We start from the raw sequence: 16816 nt of genomic DNA on the forward strand, positions 1-16816 counted from the left end.
TGTTCTTGAAATCACGCGAAACCTTCAGAAGTGTCCTCCTTCGTGATGCTGTTCAACTAGCGCGTCACGTCTGCACCTAATTCATCAATGGTGAAGCATCAGAGAGCCATTACCCACATTGTTGTTTTGCGATAGATTCAATTTGTTAAAATGAAGTCTCGTCATCTGTGACGATTTTTGCCAGAAACGAAATGTCCACGGTTTTCATTACAATCGTTCTACAGAATACCTTGAACATTTGATACATTGAGTTTGCCGTTCTTTGCTCAATGTCGATTTGTGCTACATCAGTGGTGAGACACTACGGCCGCAGATTCATCGCCAAACACTATCTGCTTACAACTGACTGGTTGACAGATATCTGTTGTTTACTGTTGTCAGTTCTATGTGCCACCATGACGCTTATGCGTCAGGAATAAACTCAGTCTTGGAAATTTTTCGGTGTATGGCTTATGTACGTATCATTTTACTCAAATTTGTAGTTATTACCAGTTTCATGTTCCACAACTTCTTTGGCATAATGTTTTCCGCACGTTATCAAACAGCTTCTTTTGTGCCACGTTACTAAGCCTGGAAGGATTCCCAAAATCTACAGTGTAATGCCTTCCACACGTAGAAATGTGTAAACAGATAAGTTGGTAATGTTTATGTGATCACATATTGTTCGCCTGCATTAAGAATATTTGTGACAGACTTTGACTATCGTACTGCTTAAGGTCAGTATATTCCCATAATTATCCTCGATATTAAATGATCGTACGGATATCTCCAAATACATAATTTTAATAAATTTTTAAGCTATGAATAACCTATATATGTTATTTACATCAGTATAGAAAATTACGCCTATACTTGTAGAAATCCCAATGTAAATAAGATCCTAAAATATAATATTGGGACCGAATCAAAAGGCATAGTCACTGGTAACAACTTTGTCGTTATAGCACACTTCAACGTATGGAACATAATTGTTACCACTGCTCAGTGTATCAACAACTAATAACAAGAATTATTTTGAAATCAGAAAACAAATTCTGTGTATCGTTTTCAGTAGAACTTATAAAATATTCCCGAAAAGTAAAAAGTGACATAGCAAATTCGAGGAAGAAAACGATCACCAGAAAGATCAAGAATTAAAACATGGCGCTTGGAGACATTTCTGCCAAAACTCACCTGCTACGTCGGAAACTGATGCCTTTGGCCCACATTTCACGAAGTAGTTATAGAAAGTAACCATCACGAGTCCACGGTTGCTCGCCTGTTTGTAAACAAAAACAGATATCTGAGGTATTTTGGTTTCACAAGAGTACAGTCAAATGTGAATAAAGGTTTTAACATTAATATATCTACGAACACATACAGGCAAGTAGGCTAAATCACTTGCACTGATAGGATATCTGTAACTTAATGCTGGTTGCTCGGTGTGTTCACCAGATACAGGAAAAAGAAACTGGAAAAGAGCATGTCGAAAATCTGATATCAAAACGATCAAAATAAGACCTTTTATTCAACTCCTCACTTTGTATCCGCAACAGTTAGCACAACACACCATAACAAGAAAATGAGCCTCCTTTGTATAGGTTGTATAAATTCTTAAAACGCCCTATACATTTCCAGACAAATAAAAATTTCCGTTAAACTGTAGGCCAATTCCTATCACTGTCTTGAGCTTCAAACTATACAATAAGAAATTATTTCAAACTTAACAAGAAAACAAAATTAAAAATTTCGATTAACGTATGTTTCAAAATTTTAAAACAGACATTCCAAGACTGTTAACATTTTTATAGCTATTTCCATATTTTTTGGATGATGATTTGAAAACATATGCAAATTAAATTTTTAATTAAGTATGACTTTCTGTGGATTTATATATTGATGCCTTGTAACACGATTGTGCTGCAACAGATGCGTCGCTGGTCGTCTAGGTTTCACTTATTAGCGTCTTTTGATGGAATTGTGTCCTGTAAGCACTATACGATTTGTTTAAAGGGTATTGAGTTGACTGTCAAAGTGTGGGAACACAGATATTTAGGTGAGAAGTTGGGTACAATTTTATTTGTGTGATATGCTATGGTACTTCAACTGAAAAAATAAATAATTAAGTCGAAAGAAACTAAACTACTTTTAGTTCAGAATTTATTGCATGGTTTGTAAAACAAAACCATATCTCATCGACAAACATGGTATTGAAGTGGCAGTTAAAAGCAATTTTGAAGAGACCTCAGAGGCGAGACCCGCCAACCAAAGTTCGTTTTCTACTAATGGTTTTTTACAACATTTACAATTATTTGCTCTACCGTTTTACTTTGTCATATGCTTTGCACAGCACGAAATGTATTCTGAAGAATTTGAATAATTTTATTTTAAAAAATTGCAAAACAAACGGATAAGGTTATAAGAAGAAGATGTAGAACCTAACACATAATTCTAGAATATACTGAAGTGCTTCGCTTCAGACAAAGTACTATTTATTAAAAATACCAGAATGGTGGACAGTCAGTGATTAAGCGAAAGTGTTTTCAATTATTTTGAAAGGGTTTTCTATTCTCTATAAGCAACTTCACGCTGCAAATAGACATTCATGTTTATGACTGAATGGATTTCTATAAGTAATTTGTTAATTCCACATCGGCGTTATTATTTGGTTAAATCCTATTGCCCAATGAGGTAAAGCGAAGTGGTGATAACTAGCAAAGTTATGATGTGATGGTAATAGAGACGACGCATGTCCATGTGTCTACGGCTGTATATGTTCCATTATTTTTTTCTTTATTTTGTCTGATTTACCAAAACAATATGTAAGTCCAGCAATATTCGTCGCCCTTATTACTATCTTCCAGTTCACATAATTTATGGAGAATTACCTAATGGCTGTCTCAGTTTTAGGGGATGTCTACAGTCCTGTAAGATGCAGTGAACAGAAAATGCAATTCTCTTCTATCCTGGTCAGTACATAGTGTGAGTTTGCGACCAATGTCTGCTGCCTATAATTTTATTTCATATTACTTGATAAGGCTATGACAAATATACACTCCTGGAAATTGAAAAAAGAACACCGTGAATTCATTGTCCCAGGAAGGGGAAACTTTATTGACACATTCCTGGGGTCAGATACATCACACGATCACACTGACAGAACCACAGGCACATAGAAACAGGCAACAGAGCATGCACAATGTCGGCACTAGTACAGTGTATATCCACCTTTCGCAGCAATGCAGGCTGCTATTCTCCCATGGAGACGATCGTAGAGATGCTGGATGTAGTCCTGTGGAACGGCTTGCCATGCCATTTCCACCTGGCGCCTCAGTTGGACCAGCGTTCGTGCTGGACGTGCAGACCGCGTGAGACGACGCTTCATCCAGTCCCAAACATGCTCAATGGGGGACAGATCCGGAGATCTTGCTGGCCAGGGTAGTTGACTTACACCTTCTAGAGCACGTTGGGTGGCACGGGATACATGCAGACGTGCATTGTCCTGTTGGAACAGCAAGTTCCCTTGCCGGTCTAGGAATGGTAGAACGATGGGTTCGATGACGGTTTGGATGTACCGTGCACTATTCAGTGTCCCCTCGACGATCACCAGCGGTGTACGGCCAGTGTAGGAGATCGCTCCCCACACCATGATGCCGGGTGTTGGCCCTGTGTGCCACGGTCGTATGCAGTCCTGATTGTGGCGCTCACCTGCACGGCGCCAAACACGCATACGACCATCATTGGCACCAAGGCAGAAGCGACTCTCATCGCTGAAGACGACACGTCTCCATTCGTCCCTCCATTCACGCCTGTCGCGACACCGCTGGAGGCGGGCTGCACGATGTTGAGGCGTGAGCGGAAGACGGCCTAAGGTGTGCGGGACCGTAGCCCAGCTTCATGGAGACGGTTGCGAATGGTCCTCGCCGTTACCCCAGGAGCAACAGTGTCCCTAATTTGCTGGGAAGTGGCGGTGCGGTCCCCTACGGCACTGCGTAGGATCCTACGGTCTTGGCGTGCATCCGTGCGTCGCTGTGGTCCGGTCCCAGGTCGACGGGCACGTGCACCTTCCGCCGACTACTGGCGACAACATCGATGTACTGTGGAGACCTCACGCCCCACGTGTTGAGCAATTCGGCGGTACGTCCACCCGGCCTCCCGCATGCCCACTATACGCCCTCGCTCAAAGTCCGTCAACTGCACATACGGTTCACGTCCACGCTGTCGCGGCATGCTACCAGTGTTAAAGACTGCGATGGAGCTCCGTATGCCACGGCAAACTGGCTGACACTGACGGCGGCGGTGCACAAATGCTGCGCAGCTAGCGCCATTCGACGGCCAACACCGCGGTTCCTGGTGTGTCCGCTGTGCCGTGCGTGTGATCATTGCTTGTACAGCCCTCTCGCAGTGTCCGGAGCAAGTATGGTGGGTCTGACACACCGGTGTCAATGTGTTCTGTTTTCCATTTCCAGGAGTGTATAAATCGTCAGATTTCTGGAAAGACATTTGTATTTCCATACGTTGTGTCAATGTGGCATTCTGCCTGAAGAAATCTGTAAGCGCTAGATGCAGCAGCACAGACTACCAGTAGGGTCAGTCTCTGATTAATTTTAGTAAGTAGCGAGAACTACTTATATTTGATGTATTGAAACTGATTGAAATAAATGGTGGACACAGATACTCATTGGAATATTTTCCTAGGAGGCCACACAGAAATTTGAACCTTTTTCTGAAGTCATAATTCTCATTTAATGCAGTAATACTCTCTCCCTCCCTGTGTGTGTGTGTGTGTGTGTGTGTGTGTGTGTGTGCGTGTGTTTGTGTCTGTGTGTGTGTGTCCGTGTGTGTGTACGTGTGTGTGTGCGTGTGTGAGCACGCGCACACTCGCGCGTGCTTGTTTGTAAATGTGTGGTTCTGTTTAAAGACTTTCTTGCAAGGAACTATGTGATATACAGATATGACACAAAATGTTTTAATAAGTAAATTTCAGTAAAGCATAGGAAGGACAGCTGTTTAAGTAATCTCGCCCTGGATGACTAAAAACACACATGAAAAAACGTTTTCCATCCCCCCGGTTCCCAGAACTCCTGCGGATATTACAGACACAATCCCTTTGAGTGTTCAGAGATGTCACTAAACCCTCTCAAAGATGTAAAGAAACATGCATGAGCAGCGCCTATTAGTCGGAGCCGGTCTGACAGCCGATCAGTTCTAGTCATTCCATCATGAATTAGGTACACGGCTAGTGTCGTTTGTATTTCAACCATGCCTAGACGGTCAATACCGCGGTTCGATGGCGTGCACATTGTTACTTTGTGCCAGGAAGAGCTCTAAACAATGGAAGTGTCCAGGCGTCATGGAATGAACCAAAGCGATTCTGTTCGGACATGGAGGAGATACTGAGAGACAGGAAATGTCGATGACCTGCCTCGCTCATGCCGCCCAAGGGCTACTACTACAGAGGATGACCGCTACCTACGGACTATGGCTCGGAGGAACCCTCACAGCAACGCCACCATGTTGAATAATGCTTTTCGTGCTGCCACAGGATGTCGTGCGACGACTCAAACTGTGCGCAATAGGCTGCATGATGCTCAACTTCACTCCAGACAGGCACCGCAAGGTCCACCTTTGCAATCACGACAGCATGCAGCGCAATACAGATGGGCCCAACAACTTGTCGAATGGACCTCTCAGGTTGGCATCACGTTCTCTCCACCGATGAATGTAGCATATGGCTTCAAGCAGACAATTGTCGGAGACGTGTTCGGATGCAAACCGGTCAAGCTGAACGCCTGAGACACACTGTACAGTGAGTGCAGCAAGGTCGCCTTTCAAGGTGAGGTCCATCTTTCCAACAGCTTGGTATAGATGGGTCCAGTAACATGCCGAATGGAACGCTCAGGATTGGCATGACATTCTCTTCAGCGATGAATGTCGCATAAGCCTGCAATGAGACAATCATCGCAGACGATTTTGGAGTCAACCCGGTCAGGCTGAACGCCTTAGACAAACTGTTCGACGACTGCAACACGGTGGATGTTCCCTGCTGTTTTGGGGTGGCATTATGTGGGGCCGACGTACACCGCTAGTGGTCGTGGATGACGCCGTACAGGCTGTACGATGCATGAATGCCATCATCCATGCGTTAGTGCAACCATATTAGCAGAATATTGGCGAGGCATTCGTCTTCATAGACGATAATTCGCGCCCCCATCGTGCACATCTTGTGAATGACGTCCTTCTGGATAACGTCATCGCTCGACTAGAGTGGCCAGCAGGTTCTCCAGACATGAACTCTATCGAACATGCCTGGGATAGTTTGAAAAGGGCTATTTATGGACGACGTGACCCACCAACCCCTTTGAGGGATCTACGCCGAATAGCTGTTGAGGAGTGGGACAATATGTACTAACAGTGCCTTGATGAGCTTGTAGATAGTATGGCACGATGAATATAGGAATGCATCAATACAAGAGGGCGTGCTACTGGGTATTTGAGATACCGGTGTGTGCACCAGTCTGAAGTACCACCTCTGAAGGTCTCGCTGTATGCTGGTACCAAATGCAATGTGTGGTTTTCATGAGCAATAAAAAGAGCGGAAACGATGTTTACGTTGATCTCTGTTCTAATTTTCTGTGTAGATTCCGGAACTGTCGGAACCGAGGTGATGAAAAACTATTTTTATTTGTGTATAAAATGAGTCATGATAAGTAACATACTGAATTGCCTAGAGCAATAGCATCTCTAGAGCATCAAACCATTAGACAAAGTATGTGCTCTGTTCTGAATTTGGTCAGTATGACTCCACAGAATCTGAGCAGTGCAAAGAGTTCGAGTCTTTCGTCACCAGCAGGCGCTGACTGAACGGTGTTTCCTGTCTCTCTTCTTCATATTGAAGTTTAACTCTGTTCCTCAACTATGATAAGACAGCAAGTTCAGCAACGGTATACTGTTTTATAAGCATTCTCAAAGCTGGTTCTTTTCCTGCGAAGCACGCTACCGGACAAAAATGGTGAAGCACCCAGATGGAAAGGAGGGAAAGAACAGAGAATTCACGAGTTTAGAGGCTATGTGATCTTATTTCAGTGATTACAAAAATTGTTTCGGATTTGCAAAGTCTGCTGTATATTTATCAGCATGATCTGGACACCCTCTGACCTGTATACTTGCACAAATTTGGATGGCATGGCTGTAAGGAACCATTACACTTTCTCCTGAGGCAGTATGGCCCACAACTGCTGTAACTGGTCCTTGAAATTCTTAATACAGGCACTGGGACGTAGTTGGCGTTAGATCTGGTTCCACACTTGATCTATTGGGGCATATCTATGGAGCTTTCCGGCTACGGAAGCATTTTAATATTACACATGTATCAAAGAGACACGTGTTAAGTGTGAACGAGCATTGTATAAATCAACTGATATTTTATATTTTTGTACTTTTGACGCATTTCACCAAGTATTATCTGCTAATGGTCCCTGTCTGAAAAGTTAATGCGTCTGTGCAATGAAAACTTTATAAATCTTGATATTATTTAACTTAAGTGCATTTTTAGATGAAATCTGACTACTTTTCTGAATAGAATTCGACTGGAAATGAAAGTTACTGATAGTATCAGCGACAAGCAAACAGCCTTGATGCTCGCGTAGTCATATATCTTAAAGAGTCGTCCCCTTCGTTAAAAGAAATACTATAATATCTCATGTACAGTAGTTAATCCATTCTTTTGTTACCTCGTGATCATCTGACACTGTGATACGGTGTTTCTTCACTATCTGGAAGTAAATTTCTTGTGAACAGGCAATATTGAGAATAAGAAATTAATCTCGTTCAAATTTCCTTATAGGTATAACATTAACTATTACTAGACAGTTGTCAACTATTATTAGACACTCTTGACTTGTGCGCACTATTTTTCTCCACCCAGGCAGAGTATATCTCTTCTCACGTTTATAAACTAACATCAGTCCTATCTTAGAGCCTTCTTATACTGCCTTCCCAAAGTTAATTAAACCATTATCTCTTCACCAAAGTCGATCTAACCAGTCCTAATACGTTGTAGTCTGGTGTCCGGCCTTATCTTTCGCCATCCGTCTTGGCCCCGGCGTCGAGTCTGTGTGGCCTTCCGCCCGTGTCTGTTCGTATGTTTCCTGCCGTGGGTTGTACATATCTTCCGTATAGCGTTGCTGGCAGTGTTCCAACGCTTTTCCAGTGAAGTAGTCTATGCTTTTTTCCATCAAATGCCTTTTATGATTGGTGCTTTTTTATAGGTTTGCGTTAGCTAATTTCTATTGTTCTTCAATGAATAAAAAGCGTAAGGAGAATACGAAGTGTACCCTGGATACCGTCACGTCTCAATTGTCCCGTTGAAATGGACAGTACGATACTGTGACGTGAGAGGCAACAAATGAGAACGCACAATGCCCATGAAGTAACAGTATGCAGTCAAGGTCCCCTCAATCACTGTCAGATGTAACCTAAAGTCATATCCGGTGGTTACCCGCACTATATGGCACTAGGACCAACACCGCTGTGCCTCTCCAAAACTTTTTACGAATTGGATCTCATCACACGTCACTGTCATACTCGCTGAAGATGATCATCCGGGGTAGAGCTGCGCCGCGACTCATTGCTGAATACACTGTGACGTAATTATTCAGCGATCATGCTTTCCGGTCGGTGCAACATTCCAGGCATAAACGTTATCACTGTGGTGTTAAAGCCACTCATGCACAATAATTCCCCAGTCCGGCTGCTACAAGTCTCTGGCCTATGCACATGGATTATACACACCGTTGCAGAGAATCCACTACTTGGTTCTCGAATGGCCGACGCATATGTGAAGGGATTTCGATGTGCTTGGCGCCAAACACGACTGGAACCCTGACAACGAGTATGTCTGCTCTCATGTTTCCGTTCCGTCCAACATCGGGCAACTGACGCATGCAAATGCCCTAAAGACGTGGATATTGGTTGATTTGCCAAGCCAGCCAAATCTAGATCCACAATGAGGTGCAATTCATATTCTGTCATTTGCTGAACCGCTGTCTCACACGAGCACGTGGCTTCTCTGTGTCCTTCATTGCACTTACTCAAAGTCTGATGGTGTTCACAACCTCCATACACCCTACCATGCCTATTAACAGCAGTAAAAACCAATAAAACTATAAAACTAATTTACTAGTTGGATGGATCTGTTCATTGTGATTTCACAGTACTTTCTTATGAGTGCGTCGTTCTTCACAATCCCCGAGGAATAAAATGAGAAGACTGATCAGTTTTGCATACATTAAAATGAATAATTATTATTCGCTGAACTTTGGTGGGGATACACTCCTGGAAATGGAAAAAAGAACACATTGACACCGGAGTGTCAGACCCACCATACTTGCTCCGGACACTGCGAGAGGGCTGTACAAGCAATGATCACACGCACGGCACAGCGGACACACCAGGAACCGCGGTGTTGGCCGTCGAATGGCGCTAGCTGCGCAGCAATTGTGCACCGCCGCCGTCAGTGTCAGCCAGTTTGCCGTGGCATACGGAGCTCCATCGCAGTCTTTAACACTGATAGCATGCCGCGACAGCGTGGACGTGAACCGTATGTGCAGTTGACGGACTTTGAGCGAGGGCGTATAGTGGGCATGCGAGAGGCCGGGTGGACGTACCGCCGAATTGCTCAACACGTGCGGCGTGAGGTCTCCACAGTACATCGATGTTGTCGCCAGTGGTCGGCGGAAGGTGCACGTGCCCGTCGACCTGGGACCGGACCGCAGCGACGCACGGATGCACGCCAAGACCGTAGGATCCTACGCAGTGCCGTAGGGGACCGCACCGCCACTTCCCAGCAAATTAGGGACACTGTTGCTCCTGGGGTATCGGCGAGGACCATTCGCAACCGTCTCCATGAAGCTGGGCTACGGTCCCGCACACCGTTAGGCCGTCATCCGCTCACGCTCCAGCATCGTGCAGCCCGCCTCCAGCGGTGTCGCGACAGGCGTGAATGGAGGGACGAATGGAGACGTGTCGTCTTCAGCGATGAGAGTCGCTTCTGCCTTGGTGCCAATGATGGTCGTATGCGTGTTTGGCGCCGTGCAGGTGAGCGCCACAATCAGGACTGCATACGACCGAGGCACACAGGGCCAACACCCGGCATCATGGTGTGGGGAGCGATCTCCTACACTGGCCGTACACCGCTGGTGATCGTCGAGGGGACACTGAATAGTGCACGGTACATCCAAACCGTCATCGAACCCATCGTTCTACCATTTCTAGACCGGCAAGGGAACTTGCTGTTCCAACAGGACAATGCACGTCCGCATGTATCCCGTGCCACCCAACGTGCTCTAGAAGGTGTAAGTCAACTACCGTGGCCAGCAAGATCTCCGGATCTGTCCCCCATTGAGCATGTTTGGGACTGGATGAAGCGTCGTCTCACGCGGTCTGCACGTCCAGCACGAACGCTGGTCCAACTGAGGCGCCAGGTGGAAATGGCATGGCAAGCCGTTCCACAGGACTACATCCAGCATCTCTACGATCGTCTCCATGGGAGAATAGCAGCCTGCATTGCTGCGAAAGGTGGATATACACTGTACTAGTGCCGACATTGTGCATGCTCTGTTGCCTGTGTCTATGTGCCTGTGGTTCTGTCAGTGTGATCATGTGATGTATCTGACCCCAGGAACGTGTCAATAAAGTTTCCCCTTCCTGGGACAATGAATTCACGGTGTTCTTATTTCAGTTTCCAGGAGTGTAGTTATAGAACGAAGAAATTTGTAGATAAATCACTTTAAAACTGGAGTTTTATCGTTCTGTGAGGAAAAGCGTTGTGGTAAAGTATCCGCTTAGAAAAAGGATGATCACAGTTTCGAGAGGTATTAACGGTCCACTGCGGATTCACAACGCTCGTAAAGATCGAACGCTGAAGACAGACATACTGTGAGATACTGAAACACAAAATCAAAACAAAGAAGAGAATAAAGCTTCCGAAACGAGTAATTTCACTTCAGGATAATGCACGCCCACATACAGCTAGGAAAACACAGCATTAAAAACCCCGGCTTTGACCTGCAGGAACACGATCGCTACAGTCCTGACCTAGATCAAAATTATGTGTACATTTTGGTCTGATGAAGCAGACCTTCGTATCCACATTCTCGTTGAATAAAGAGCTTGAGATGGCGGTGCAAGAGCGTATATGCACGATGCCACAAAAATGCTTCCAGGACTGAACTAGGAGGCTTGGGTAGCGGTGCACGAAGTGCGTAGAGGTTGAGGGACATGTTTTTGTTTTATTTCTTGTCAGCGTTTTCCTTTTTTATCGAAATGCCTTTACTCCACGACTTATCCTCATGTAATGAGAGTATGTCAAACGTGTGACAGTGAAATAAACATCACCTCTACGTATATATTAGACATCAAAAGTTCATTTTGAATGTGTAGTGTACACTTAAAAATTGTAAGGGCGCAGACGAAGAGAGACACAGTGTTTGTAGGTGGTTGCGTCGATAATGTTGGTGCTTGTTTCACCCACAACACAAGGGGGAGCGAGCGAACTATGTTTACGGCTAGGCTGTAGAAAGTCGAGCCCGCTGACCAGTTGATGCAGCACGTCATCTGGCACGTTGCGCGAGTTGTTGCAGAGCGCGTAGACGCTGGAGTGCGAGAAGATGACGGGCGCCTGGCTGGTGGCGAGCGCGTCCTTCATGGTGGCGACGCTCGCGTGCGACAGGTCCACCATCATGCCCAGGCGGTTCATCTCGCGCACCACCGCCTGCAACACGGGGGCGCGTCAGCTGCCTCTCGTCCACATTTCCATCCAGTGCAAGTGCGTTACTGGGCAACAGAACTACAGACAACAGCACTGTGGAAGAGAGACCGTAATTTAGTCATAAAAACGTGAGAAAATATTTATTATACAGGACGTATCACAAGAATATTGTGTACAGTAACTAACCGAATATTTTGTATAAGCCTCTTTAGACTCTTAGGGATTCACACTTGTTGTACTTGTTGTGGTCTTCAGTCCTGAGACTGGTTTGATGCAGCTCTCCATGCTACTCTATCCTGTGCCAACTTCTTCATCTCCGAGTACCTACTGCACCCTACATGCTTCTGAATCTGCTTAGTGTATTCATCTTTTGGTCTCCCTCTACGATTTTTACCCTCCACGCTCCCCTCCAATATTAAATTGGTGATCCCTTGACACGCCTCAGAACATGTCCTACCAACCGATTCCTTCTTCTGGTCAAGTTGTGCCACAAACTTCTCTTCTCCGCAATCCTATTCAATACTTCCTCTTTAGTTGTGTGATCTACCCATTTAATCTTCGGCATTCTTCTGTAGCACCACATTTCGAAAGCTTCTATTCTCTTCTTGTCCAAACTATTTATCGTCCATGTTTCACTTCCATACATGGCTACATTCCACACAAATAATTTCAGAAATGACTTCCTGACACTTAGATCTATACTCGATGTTAACAAATTTCTCTTCTTCAGAAACGCTTTCCTTGCCATTGCCCATCTACATTTTATATCCTCTTTACTTCGACCATCATCAGTTATTTTGCTCCCCAAATAGCAAAACTCCTTTACTACTTTAAGTGTCTCATTTCCTAATCTAATACCCTCAACATCACCCGACTTAATTCGACTTCATTATATTATCCTCGTTTTGCTTTTGTTTATGTTCATATTATATTCTCCCTTCAAGACACTGTCCATGCCATTCAACTGCTCTTCCAAGTCCTTTGCTGTCTCTGACAGAATTACAATGTCATCGGCGAACCTAAACGTTTTTGTTTCTTCTCCATGGATTTTAATACCTTTTCTGAACTTTTCTTTTGTTTCCTTTACTGCTTGCTCAATATACAGGTTGAATAACATCGGGGACATGCTACAACCCTGTCTTACTCCCTTCCCAACAACTGCTTCCCTTTCTTGCCCCTCGACTCTTATATCCGTCATCTGGTTTCTGTACAAATTGCAAATAGCCTTTCGCTCCCTGTATTTTACCCCTGCCACCTTTAGAATTTGAAAGAGAGTATTCCAGTCAACATTGTCAAAAGCTTTCTCTAAGTCTACAAATGCTAGAAACGTACGTTTGACTTTCCTTAATCTCTCTTCTAAGATAAGTCGTAAAGTCAGTATTGCCTCACGTGTTCCAGTATTTCTACGGAATACAAACTGATCTTCCCCGAGGTCGGCTTCTACTACTCTTTCCATTCGTCTGTAAAGAATTCGTGTTAGTATTTTGCATCTCTGACTTATTAAACTGATTGCTAGGTAATTTTCACATCTGCCAACACCTGCTTTCTTTGGGATTGTAATTATTATATTCTTCTTGAAGTCTGAGGGTATTTCGCCTGTTTCGTACATCTTGCTCACCAGATGGTAGAGTTTTGTCAGGACTGGCTCTCCCAAGGGCGTCAGTAGTTCCAGTGGAATGTTGTCTACTTCGGGGGCCTTGTTTCGACTCAGGTCTTTCAGTGCACTGTCAAACTCTTCACGCAGTATCGTATCTCCCATTTCATCTTCATCTACATCCTCTTCCATTTCCATAATATTGTCCTCAAGTACATCGCCCTTGTATAGACCCTCTATATACTCCTTCCACCTTAGAGGAGCCTATAAATATACTTACTAAAGTATTTCTTTTTAACAATTAGAGTAAACTGACATTGGATTCGGCAATAAACAACGACATTACTAGGTTTGAAAATATTACCATGTAGACTAGTCTTTCCTACCTAAGGACCAAAATGTTGTTTTAAAACGCTAGAGCAAAACATGGAAGAAGTGGCAGATGGACTTCAAGCTATACATGAGAAATGTCCGAATTCTCAGAAATCGTCGGAATACTCAAAACCTTCTAGAAGAATAGATTATCCACCCCTTATATTATGACATTACTTTGACTAGTAAACGTAATTAACATTTATGTTAGATTTAACATGTCTATGCTGGTATACAGAAGTAATAATAGTCAGTGTTTAGTTGCTGAAATACACTATGGGAAAGAAAAGAAGGCTCATCACATAGCAATTACCCGAATGGGAGGGAAATTTCTAAATATGATGTACAAGTATAGACAAAAAAACATTACAGCACCAGAAAAATTGGACTCTTTATTCAAGAGAAAGAGCTTCACAAATTGAGCAAGTCAGTAACGCGTAGGTCTACTTCTGTCCCTTATGCAAGTAGTTATTCGGCTGGGCACTGACTGTTACAGTTGTTCGAATATCCTCCTAAGTGATATCACGACAATATCTCTCCTCTTTCCAACACAGTGTCAATGTCCGAAGCTGGTGGCAGGGCCCTGCCTAAATGGTCCAAGCGTTCTCAGTTGGGGAGAGATTCAGCGACCCTGCTGACCAAGGCAAGGTTTGGCAAGCACGAAAACAAGCATCATAAACTCTTGCCGTGTGTGGATGGGCTTTATCTTCCTGAAAGGTAACCACAGGAAGGTTTGCCATGAAGCTGAACGAAACGTGGCGTAGAATATCGTCAACATACCGCCGCGCGGTAAGTGTGCCGCGGGTAACAGCCAAATGGGTCCTACTTTGAAGAGAAATGGCTATCCAGACAATAACTTCTGGTTGTCGAGCTGCATGACGGGCGACAGAAATTGTGGTATCCCGCCACTATCCGAGGCATCTCCTGACACATCTTCGGCCTCGAATGTCGTTAAATGTCACAGAACTTCGGCTTTGAACTGAGTTCCGATGACTAGCAAATACGTGTCCGGGAACGCTCCAGATAGCAGTGGGATACCAGTCTTACTGTCACCCACTATATAGCCCGACAACCAGGAGTAGTAGCTTCGATTTCCATCCCATTTCATAGTAGGAGCCATGTGGTTGTGATACGCTGCATATGAGAGCTGCGCTTACATTTTGGCACGGCGATATTTTATTGTGGTTGTCTTCGTGTTTTACAAACTCTACCCTGGTCAGAAAAGTTGCTGGATATGTCCCCAACTGAGAATGTTTGGAGCTTTATGAACAGATCCCTCCGATCACCTCACGATTTTGGCGATCTATCACACCAGTAGGGCAGAATTTAGCACGGTATCCCTCAGGAGGAGGTCATCCAACAGCTTTTGCAATCAACGTCAAGTGAGATTACTGCTTGCGTAAGAACCAGAGGTGGGCCTAGGCGTTACTGACTTAGTTGGTGAAGCTATTGTCTTGAATAGCCATCCAAATTTTTTTGAAATTGTAATTCTAATCGTTTTTCGTCTTTATATGTACATTTGTTGACAGAAACAGAAAATTTTTTTTGTGTAGTAGCTCCATGCCTGATGCCTCCCCTCCTCCTATCACCTATTCGGGCTATTTGTACTTCATTTAGGACTGAGGGTGTAGCTATCGTCCATAATTTTGGACGTGACAGTGCTATAAGTTTTTTCTTTTCATCCATCTGAAATATAGTGAGTTTGATGCTTCCTCAGTGTGCTCCCCTGCCCACCAACCATCTCCTTTTTCTCTTCATTTCTTAACTCTCTCTGTTCAGTGAAATTTAGGAATACAGAAATGAAAGTCACTTAGGAATGAACAAGAAGTTCAGGGAAGCTAAGGAGAAATGGCTGCATAGAAAATGTGAAGAAATCCAAAAAGAGATGTCTGTCGGAAAGACTGACTCAGCATGTAGGAAAGTCACAATCTTCGGTGAAACTGAAATCATGGGCGGTAACGTTCAGAGTGAAACGGTAATTCCACAGTTAAGTGCAGAGGGGAGAGCGGATAGGTCAGGCGTCTATGAGGGGAGAGTCTTGTCTGATGAAGTGATACAAGGAGACACATGCATTGATATAGAAGAGACAGGAAATCCAGTGTGACTATTCACATTTCTGTGTATAATGTACCAGACTTTCTGAAAAATGTCGTCCTCACATTTCCGAAAATTGCAAGAGATGTCGTATAATCAGCTTAACAGCTCGTGTATCCAAAATGCCGCCAAGAATAATATGGAGGAGAATGAGAAAGGAATTTTAGGTGCGTTAGATGACGACCAGTTTGGCTTTAGGAAAGATAAAGGTACCACAGAGGCCGTTCGGACGTTATGTTGATAATGGAAGCAAAAGGGAAGAAAAGTGAAGACAATATTCGTAGGATTTGTCGATCCAGAGAAAGTGTTCAGCAATGTAAAATGGCACAAGATGTTCTAATTTCTCAGCAAAATAATGTAAACTATACGGAAAGGCACGCAATTTCCAATACGTATAAGGGTGCAGAATGGAAAATAAGTTGCGAAGACAAAGAACAAAGCACACGCATTGAAAAGTGTGTAATTTAGTAATGTAGTCTTTCGCCCTAATGTTCAATCTATAACTCGAAGACGCAATGATGGAAATCAAAGAAAGGTTCAAGAGTGGATTTAAACTTCAAGGTGAAAGGATACCATTGTTATCGTAAGTGAAAATAAAGAGGAACAATTACAGTATGTGCAGTCTATTGATTACAGATCACGGACTGAGAGTAAATCGAAGGAAGGCGAAAGTAATGAGAACTAGCAGAAAAGAAAAGAGCGATAAATTTAACATCATAAGTGGTTATCACGAAATATATAAACTCAAGAAATTCTATAGCCTCGGCAGCCAAATAACCCATGACGGACGGCGCAGGGAGGACGTCAAAGGCAGACTAGAACTACCAAAAACGGCATTCCTGCCGAGAGAAAACTACTAGTATCAAACATAGAACATTATTTGAGAAATACGTTTCTCAGAATGTACGTTTAGAGCACATCATAGCATGGACTGTGGAAAAACCGGAAAAGAAGGGAATCGAAGCATTTGACATGTTGTGCTACAGATGAATGTTGATAATTCAGTG

The 16816-nt window shown here is 43.9% G+C and overlaps 1 protein-coding gene across 1 annotated transcript in view; it reads right to left on the bottom strand.

Annotated features, from left to right (window-relative positions):
- The window catches only part of LOC126176287 (dipeptidase 1-like), a 338246-nt gene that overhangs the window by 54808 nt on the left and 266622 nt on the right, over nucleotides 1–16816 (bottom strand). The window contains exons 6-7 of the mRNA XM_049923437.1: nucleotides 11576–11752; nucleotides 1174–1258 (exon numbers count right to left, since the gene is read on the bottom strand). Of these exons, the coding sequence (XP_049779394.1) occupies nucleotides 1174–1258; nucleotides 11576–11752 (262 nt within the window). The remainder of the gene's footprint in view (nucleotides 1–1173; nucleotides 1259–11575; nucleotides 11753–16816) is intronic.

Source organism: Schistocerca cancellata, chromosome 3 (assembly GCF_023864275.1).
Source record: "Schistocerca cancellata isolate TAMUIC-IGC-003103 chromosome 3, iqSchCanc2.1, whole genome shotgun sequence".
NCBI classification, from domain to species: Eukaryota; Metazoa; Arthropoda; class Insecta; order Orthoptera; family Acrididae; genus Schistocerca; species Schistocerca cancellata.